The sequence below is a fragment of the Empidonax traillii genome, unplaced genomic scaffold (genome assembly GCF_003031625.1).
Source record: "Empidonax traillii isolate 1590-97213 ecotype Southwest subspecies unplaced genomic scaffold, ASM303162v1 scaffold69:size3087049, whole genome shotgun sequence".
Classification (NCBI taxonomy): Eukaryota; Metazoa; Chordata; class Aves; order Passeriformes; family Tyrannidae; genus Empidonax; species Empidonax traillii.
This window is the reverse complement of record NW_020955262.1, coordinates 501,017-510,129: the sequence shown is the minus strand read 5'-3', so window position 1 is coordinate 510,129 and position 9,113 is coordinate 501,017. Positions and strand designations below refer to the sequence as shown.

The 9,113-nt window shown below is 37.7% G+C and overlaps 1 protein-coding gene across 2 annotated transcripts in view; it reads right to left on the bottom strand.

Moving 5' to 3' along the window:
• Positions 1–9,113, bottom strand: part of CRB1 (crumbs cell polarity complex component 1) — a 96,301-nt gene that overhangs the window by 32,954 nt on the left and 54,234 nt on the right. For both annotated transcript variants that reach the window (XM_027880381.1, XM_027880382.1), the window contains exon 6: positions 2,884–3,837. In XM_027880381.1, the coding sequence (XP_027736182.1) occupies positions 2,884–3,837 (954 nt within the window). The remainder of the gene's footprint in view (positions 1–2,883; positions 3,838–9,113) is intronic.

The window sequence follows — 9,113 nt, the reverse complement described above, 5'->3', positions numbered from 1 at the left end:
TTTTTTTTTTTTTTTTTTTGTTTTTTTTTTTTTTTTTTTTTTTTTTTTTTTTTTTTTTTTTTTTTTTTTTTTTTTTTTTTGTGCTTATCAATTAAAATTATTAAACCAAAACCATCTGTCTCTCTCCCTTACTCCTTATTTTCAGTAATGATTTTCAGACTTGTAAGGATAAAAAATATGTAGCCAAAACTGTATTTTATTCTGATGAATCATCTCATTAAAAAACAACAAAGTGTTTCTATTTTTGCACTGTTTTGTGATCTTGTCCTCAATATTATAGACTTCCTGCCTAAATAATTTCAAGAGCTATTTTTAATATATCCAATTCATAGAAAGAATAAACCCAGCTCTTGTTTTTAAATGCTCACATAGCTAAAGATTCAGTCCTCTGTTGTGCAGTAAACTCCTAGAGTGAGATCTCACAGGCCAGCTTTCTGCCTGCAGCACTACTTTTTATTATGGCTACATTAAAAAAAACAGTGAAAATAGGGACTGACTGTAAAGCCCCAACAGACCCTTAATGACCACACTGCACTATGTGATATGATCACATTATTTAGCAACAGGAATAAATCCTAACTTGCTCCTAAGCAGACAATTTCATAATTAAATTTGAACTAGTTTATTTCCATGGATAACGTTTCCTATATATCTACATCTGCTTATTAAAAGTCTTCTATGTAGAAATAAATACATGTTGAAATTGGTGTTTTGAGGCATTAAGTCAGTTTAAGTTATATGTTCTCTGTAAGGTGGTACCAGAGGCTGAAACATCTTTTCGTGAGGGTAAAAAGAAAACTTCTGCTGGAATGAGGATTCCACAACTGCAATATTAGAAAGAACCATTAATCTTCAAAAAGGTATTTCATGTTTACAATGACTTTGTTTCATTTCTCTCTATTTATAAATATCATATCACATATATCATCAGTCTGATCTGTTTGATGAGATGACTGGCATCACCTTGGTCAATATTAACCTCTTGGGTCACAACATCTGGATGTTGATCAAAATGAGTCAACATCTGTTTGTTATTTTGTATATGTAGAGAAAATATTGCCTCTTGTCAATTAAATACTTGGCAGCAACTTTTCTTCAGAAAGACACCAGCATTTCTTATGTTATCCTTTACCACACGTCTCCGCAACTCTGCTTTTTAAGAAACCTGCCACAGTCTTTTAAATATGGCATATATCTAGAACCTATGTATCAAAACGGCACAGTGCCATGATTAGCAAGGAATATTGTGGTCAGCAGGAAAAAAAAAAAAAGGCATTATTTTCTAACCATTCTCAACAGTTCTAATGCCAGTATAAGCCACTCCTGGCCCTGACTGGTTTTAATTTTGCTTCATATAAGGAGGCAAACATATCTACCAGATGTTGTCCTATACTCCAAAGTTGCCTTCCAAATCTTTGGATAAATTACAGCTAGACTTCAAAGAAGTCTGTTACAATTACCTCTCAGACTTTGTCATTTTGCAATAAAGCCAAAAAGAAAAACTATTTAAAGGTATTGATAAATATTAGGTATAGCATACAAAATGAAATTGTATTTAAACATTTTGAAATGTATTTGGAGCCACAGCTTTCTGCAGCAATGCATTCAATAAGCCCCTGAGGCCAGTTGTTCAGCTGATGTAAATCAGTGTAGCTTCACTGGCGGCACCGCAGCCGTGCCACTTTACACCGGTTTAGGATCTGTCCATTCCAATCTGACCATGGCACTGCTGTTGTGCTTAATTTTTCCTAGTCCACTTGGCAAACGTATCTCCATAAACACAGGTACACGTGTATATGTGTATGTGCGTGTGTATTCCCTGCTCCCCAAACCTTGCTCTGCTGACCACGTGTGGGTGGTTAGTAGGGGCACAGGGGGGAGCAGCAGCAAGGGCGCTGCACAGAAGAGTCCTGCACAATTTTCTTAAACAAAACCGCTTGCTTGAAATTCCTAAAACTTTATCTGAGGAAGAATTGCAGAGTTCACCCTAAAATGTTCCTGAGGGTTGCTGTGTTTACAGCTCCAGAGAGCTTCCCCCACCAGATGCAGCACAGGCAGGGACCTGCTGTTGTCCTTGCACTTTGTCTCAGCCTGCACTTGGAAAGATTATTTGTAGCAGGGAAAGTGCTACAGGCACCTACAGCTTTTGTGTTCCTACCTGTCACTGCCACAGAGGCTGTTTGCTGAGATGGGCTCTTCTGTTCCCTTTCACATGGACACGTTTCCCTCCGGTCCCAGTGCAGCTCCCTGGGAATCACCGCCTGCACTAGGGATTGTCCAGCCCTGTCTTGGAGCAGCTGAAAGATGAATGGTCCCTGTCTCCAGCCACTGAAGCCCTGCCTGCTCCTTGGGCTAATCAGATTAAGCTAATAGTATAATCTCATTAATTTTTTAAAATTGGAATCTGTCCTTTTTTAACTTGCAGTACTTTTGCTTGCCTTTCATTGCCTTAAATGAGTCTCTTTATAAAAGCCTAGAGAGCTTGAGGATAAAAATTTTCAAAGAATGCTTTGAAAGTAAGTCTTTAACTCCAAGTGACTTGGTTGCCTTCTAAATTTTACTCAGCATGGATAACCTCCTGTGAACTACAGTTTTTCAGAGTTTATGGAGTGCTAAGACCACTAAGAAGATTTTAAAACAAGATGAGTGGAATCCACCAGTTTAGCCTAACTTTTTTTTTTTTTTTTTTTTTTTTTTCAGGCTGAAGAGCAACCTTCCTGGGAAAGTAACAAGAGAACAGCAAAGGTGTGCTACTACTAACCTCTTACACTTTCTTACCGGTTGACATTAAGCTCTGGAGATCCTAAGAGTCGTGCCATTTCATCACCAGCTAAACAGTTTCAGCACCCACTTAAAACACAACTGTCAGCAGCCCTCCCTTACCTGTTGCACAGTCTGGCCCCATGTAGGGCCGGTAGCAGTCACAATGGTAGCTCAGCCACAGGTTGGTGCAGCGTCCCCTGTTCTGACAAGGGTGGGTGTCACACCAGTCCTTTTTAGCACATCCTGTCCTGACATTTAAAGATGACTCGGATGATACATTCTCTGGAGTAATAACGTTCAAGTCTATTTCAATATCCTGAAGACAGCCTACAAACGAAGGTGCAGAATGTATATTATAGGTGTTAGGCAGAGAGCTGCTGCTAATGTTCCCCACTGGTAAGCCGCCCAGAAACGTGCTCTGAAATGCAAGCATGGCAGGATTGCTATCTATCTTAGCAGACGTTTTATTGAGACATGATTCTACACAAGAGCTGTCAAGCAAATTTAGAATAACAGCTCTTGCCAAGGTTACCTCCACTGAATGCCACTCTCCATCACTGACATTATGTGGAATATGCAAAAGAGCCTGTGGCTGATTATTGACTTGCACGGATAAGTGTAAGTAGCCATTCAGTAACTCCAGCTTCGCAAATGTGCTTTTCTCCCCTCGGTAAAACAGAAAAGCAGTTGGCTGCACAGTTTGAAACCTCAGGTTTATATTGTAGAAAAAATCCTTTTTATGGGTCAGGGGATTCTTCAACAAGAGGAAACTGTTTCCTTGAAAAGAAAACGTGGTTGTTGTTTCACAGTGTATTCCAGTATACCCAGGTGAGCATATGCAGCTGAATCCGTGTTGGCCATTTTTTAAATGTGGGATGCAGATTCCGTTGTTTTGGCATTGATGATCAGTACAGCCATGAAGAACTTCTGTACAGTTCCAGCCACCGTAAAAAATCCCTTCTTTGTCTGCAGGTGGGCAATGGCAAGTGTAATTCCCAGGAAAATTCTCACAGATTCCACCATTTTGGCAAGGGTTCATGTAACATTCATTGACGTCTTCATCACAGTGAGTACCTGAAGAATAAACAAATAATTAGGCATTCTGGTTTGAATAACTGGAGCCCAAAACAACTCTTTTAATAATGTGTGTTTTATTAAATTATCTTTTATTAGAGGGGAATGCCTTGATAAAATATATGATAGTCTAACAAGTATAACATATGTTAAATATAGTATGCCATTCATTTGTCATGGGTTCCTTGTGCAGAGTATTATATAAACACTTTATTGATAATCACACTTTGGAGAAAAGAATCAAACAAATGGACAGTTTTGCTATGGATAATGTGATGAAATTAAGATAGACATCATCAGATGCAATCAAGAGATTGTTTCCCACATTTCCTGAGGTAGAAATTTAGAATGCTTTGTGAGGAACTGAATTATTTATCACATACAAAAAGCCAAGAATTGTTGCTCTAATTCCTATCCATGATATAGTATGCTGATGAGCTGGTGCATGATCTGCTGGTCTTTCCCTCTTTTTCATGTTCATTCAAACAGTATAGGAATTACAGACTAGTAATTTCCGGGTCCCATAGGAAACATCTTGGAGCAACAATCTTCAAGTGAGAGTCGCAGGACTTAAAAGTGATGCATGATGTGGTGGGTCAGACTGGAAAGTGTGTGAACACGCCTGTAAATGTATGTACAGCCAGCTGCCTATCTGAAGAAAAAAAGAAATCCAAAGAGCCTAAACCTACTGATGGCCTGGGTAAGATGCAGTGGGATGCACCCCATCCTCATCGAGCGGGCAGGAGCCACATTTCAGGGTTAGGTGAGTACTGCAGTCACTAACAAATGACCTACGATCTCAGTTCTTCCAAATACAAGACATCAGTGACTTCTGCTCTGTCAGCCATGCTCTTGCTTTGAGGAGAGTTCACTTGGGTTGAGAGGATCTGAGAAAAGCTGTTAGAGGAGTTGGAACCTGCATGTCCAAGCAGAATATTCCCGGTACAGTGTGTCTATAGTGGAGCTTTTTAAACTCTCCTCTATACAAAATATAAAGTAAGGAAAGATGAAAGGGATATTTTTTTCAAGTGTCTCAGAGTTTGATCGGTGATGAGAGCACTTCTGTAGAAGATTGGCAATACAGACTCATATTTCTTCTTCTGTATAATGTTTGGTTTCTGGTATATCTGGTAAAAGGAGAGCTCCTCATCTCAACTACCCTGGAATTTGATAGATGTGACCTAAATAGGTCTGCTGGATCACACTTCACAAAATAAAACAAATCTGTTCCTCTTGTAAAACTAATCTGTTTACCCCTCTGCACTGTTGTTCATCTGTAGAGTGGTAATTACAGTAACTTCTTCAGGGAGCAATCAAGCGACTGATATGTATGCAACGGGTCAGGGAAAATCTATTTCTTATCTCCCTTGGAAGCAGTCAAAATATCCAAATACTTTTTTGATAACTCATGCTAAGGGCAGCTCTTAAAATTTCCACTTCCCTTCACAGTTATTTTAGAGGAGAAAAAAAAAATAAATACTTTGCAGTTAGTTTTAAAATGAGTATCATCAGCACAAAGTAAATAGATAAAATTTCATCCATCCCAACAGCAAAACTGGTGCCCATAAAGCAGATGATGAGATATGCTGAGACTCAGAGTTGCAGCTAGGTGTGCCAGGCACCACACCTAGATTTATGTACAAATTCACATCAAGCTTCATTTTTACAGCAAAATACAGCCATTTTTCATGGAAAATTACAGAGCAGCATTCAGCCACAACGAATTGCTTCAAATAGCAGTAGATAAGTGTAGTTACTCAGGCTAATTCCTTGCCTGTCCACTTTACTCAATCACAGCTGTAACTAGACCCATCTTGGAGAGTGGCAAGTTACAGGAGAGCCAGAAGGGAAGTGAGAATTGGGTGAGATTTGCTTAAAAGATTAGCCAGAGTGAAGGGGTCATTGCATGTACATAAAAACATGATCAACTCACTCACCAGTCTTCAATTAGAAGACTTTCCACTTGAAGCTTCATATTATCAAACATAGCTAGTGCTATCTCCCTGGTCTGGCAGTGAGGTTTTACAGCAACAGTCTCTCTCTGTTTTCCAGCCAGGCTCATCTTTATTCCAATGTGAGATGTCTATGTATACCTTAATGTGTAGTGGCATCTGGCAGAAATATGACTCATTGGCTCTGACTCTCTCAGAGTGAAGTGCACTTCCCAAACCATTCTGACTGGAGGCCAGAACAATGTCTGCTTTGTCCAGTTTGTGGCAATTTCAGTGTTAGCAACTTGTCCTGCTTTTGCTATTCTGCTGTATGAAAAGTGAAGTTACTGTGAGCTGTTTCCTGTTTTGGTCAATGTTTTAGTACGTCTCCTGCCTGATATTGCTCCCTTCTCTGCTTTGACATCGAGGACAATGTGTCCTCAGGTCTTTTATACGAGTCAGTCTTAATATGGTGGCTGTAGAAATGCCGGGTTTTTTTGGGTTTTTGTGTCAGAAACAAAAATTAGTCCAGCCTACAAGCAGTTGGATCAGAGTGGTACTTAGCCTTGTCATAGAGCCTCAGAGTGGACAGGCTGTGCTTAAGGATTTACAGACTGAGATGCCCTGTTAAACCTTTCATTAAAAAATCAGCATAGTGAATGGCTAGGTCCTTAGCTGTTGCATTTTCAGTAATGTGTGATGCCTCTCGCTCTGTATTAGTTTATTATCCCATGGCATCTGCCAGACATCCCCTTTGCTTTGCAACTTTTGATCTGAGTCACACTTTGCAATAGTGACTTGCCTCTGGAAAGGATGATACAGATGCATAAACTGAATCCAACTTAATTAAATGCAAAGTGACTTTCACAGAACCATTTAAATAGCTGTAATTTCAGAAGCATTTCAGTGCTTATTTTTTAAGTAAAGATACTAAAAGTACGCTGCAAAGTAATTTTTTTTATCAGGTTGTGTATATATATATATATGCACAAATGTATACATTTACATATATAGGCTTACTATTTCATAGTAAGATTAGCACAAACCCAAATTTAGGTCACACCAAAAGACAAATAATAAGTGATTTTTTCATATCAAAAATAAATAAGTCAGCTCTTCTTGCAAGCAATGTTGATATTGCTTGTTATCTGCCAATTGCTATATGAGCAAAGACCACTGTCACTCAAGATGAAAGCACTCTAGATAAAAGGATTAGTCAATATTTATAGAACTGTATAAGCAGTTCAAATAGCTCAGGTTGGAGAAGTTAGCATGTAAAAAAAAGTATTTTCAAAAGATGTAAGACATACCAAAAGTAAATGTAAGTAGATGTTTCTTTTCAGTGGTTACATGCATTAGCTCAGCTAAGCATATTTGTGTTTTTAAAGCAAAAAGTAAAGTAGAGTCATTCAGCCTTTTCTCTTCTAAATATATTACACACTGACCTAAAACTTCAGATAATGTGAATATTTTTATCATATTTTTATAGATGATTTCTTTTCCAGCCTGTGAAGTTTTAGTCAAAACAGAGATGAAACAGTTCCTTTGAGTCAGTTTTATAGCATCACTCATCTGTCCCCTTTTCTCATTTATCCATTATTACTATATGGTGCCTATTTTCCAACTGTTAACTGCTTAATTAAACTCCCTGTTTCAAATTTAGCACAAAAGGTTTCCTGCAGAAGGAAGATGACAAAAGCAATTATTCAAGAATAATTCTGCTAAACACCACTAATTTTCATTTTGATTAAACACTTATGAAAGTATTATCCAAATTACACTTTTGACACACATCTATGGTTAGAAATCTGTTTATAGCCTTTTGCCTTTCCAGCTCTCTGACACTAAATAAATATCAAGCAAGCACAAGAATGCAACTTGGATAGATGCTACACATTCAATACAGTCTAAATGCACTTACAATTTCACAAAAAATGCACAGAAAGTAAATATTTACCTGTAAACATTGTCATTAAAATGATGTAAACTTGTATCCTAGTGGCAACCATCTTTTTCCCAAGGAAAATTTCCAAAAGGAAAAGATTGTTTAGCACTTAAGCAGTCCACAGAGTAAGTTTCTGTAAAATTCACAACAGTTCTTAGTATAAAGGCTTCCTTTCCAGGATTAGCTTGCTCCACTTCTGTACCTGCTGATGTAGTCTGATGGTGTATTTTGCCCAAGCCAGATCAACGAGGCTTAAAGTAAGTCTCATTAAACTGCTTACACAATAGATATGTATCCTATTTAAATTCTTTTTCAGCATGTTCTCCAAGTGTGCTCACACTAAACTTCGTGTTTCCTAGAAAGGCATATTTTTAAGATACATTAAAAAATGATTTGTCACTTTTTGTTGTTCTACAAGGTATTGTTTTTTAAGACCTTTCTTTTCTTTCCAGGGGTTTGTTAATCCAGATCAACTCTGGTCACTGTCATTCAGAGAAACTGTACATCTCAATAAGCAGATTGAAAAGACCTGAAGTGTGTTTATTTTATAAAATAATTTTGTTCCGTTTGCTCTCTCTACCTACTGTAAGTCTATGTCTCTAGTTTTTTTAGTGTGCTAAAGACAGGAAAAAAAATTAACCAAAACTTTTTTTTAATTCAGATCTTGAGCAAGATATTCTGGTTCCACCAAATTTAATTAGAGGAAAATAAAGTGCAGGAGGTTTAACTGCTTATTTCTGTGAAAAATTTAGCAGTAGACATTATTTTGGGCACATATGTTTTATCAATTCCTTCTTTCTCCTAATCTCATTTATTAATTAATTAGGAAATTCCTGACCTTCTGTCAAATTTGTTCTTAGGTTGACTGAAAAGACTCATACACGGAATACAATTTTGGATTCCTTTAATCTACAACTCACAATTGCTTTAATGGAGATGCTCAGAAAACTGCTGCTTCTTCCAGCCTGTGACACAGGCGTTATTCCTGTAATACATTCAAATGCCATGGGATAGGGATGTCATCCAGACTTTTTGAAAGGTAAGCAAGGAAGCTTAAAAAAAAGTTTATATTGATAAGTTAGTGTGTATACACTTGATTAGTAGTGCTTATCAGATGTCCTGTGCTACAGCTTGATGTTGAATACACATTTTATTTTGAATATAAGAAGAAAAATTTGGAGGCTCTCAGTAATAATCAGTCCTTTAGCAATATGACCTTGATAATATGACTGAGGTTAGATTATGAACATAAAAACAGTCAACAGGTGGGGATAGACATATGCTATTACAGCTTGGTGATAATGTGGGGCTGATGGCACTCTGAGGCAGAGGAACTTCATAGCAGGGAATTTAGCAAGTGCCTGAAGCTGTGTAAGAACCACTGGTGGGTATTTTGAACA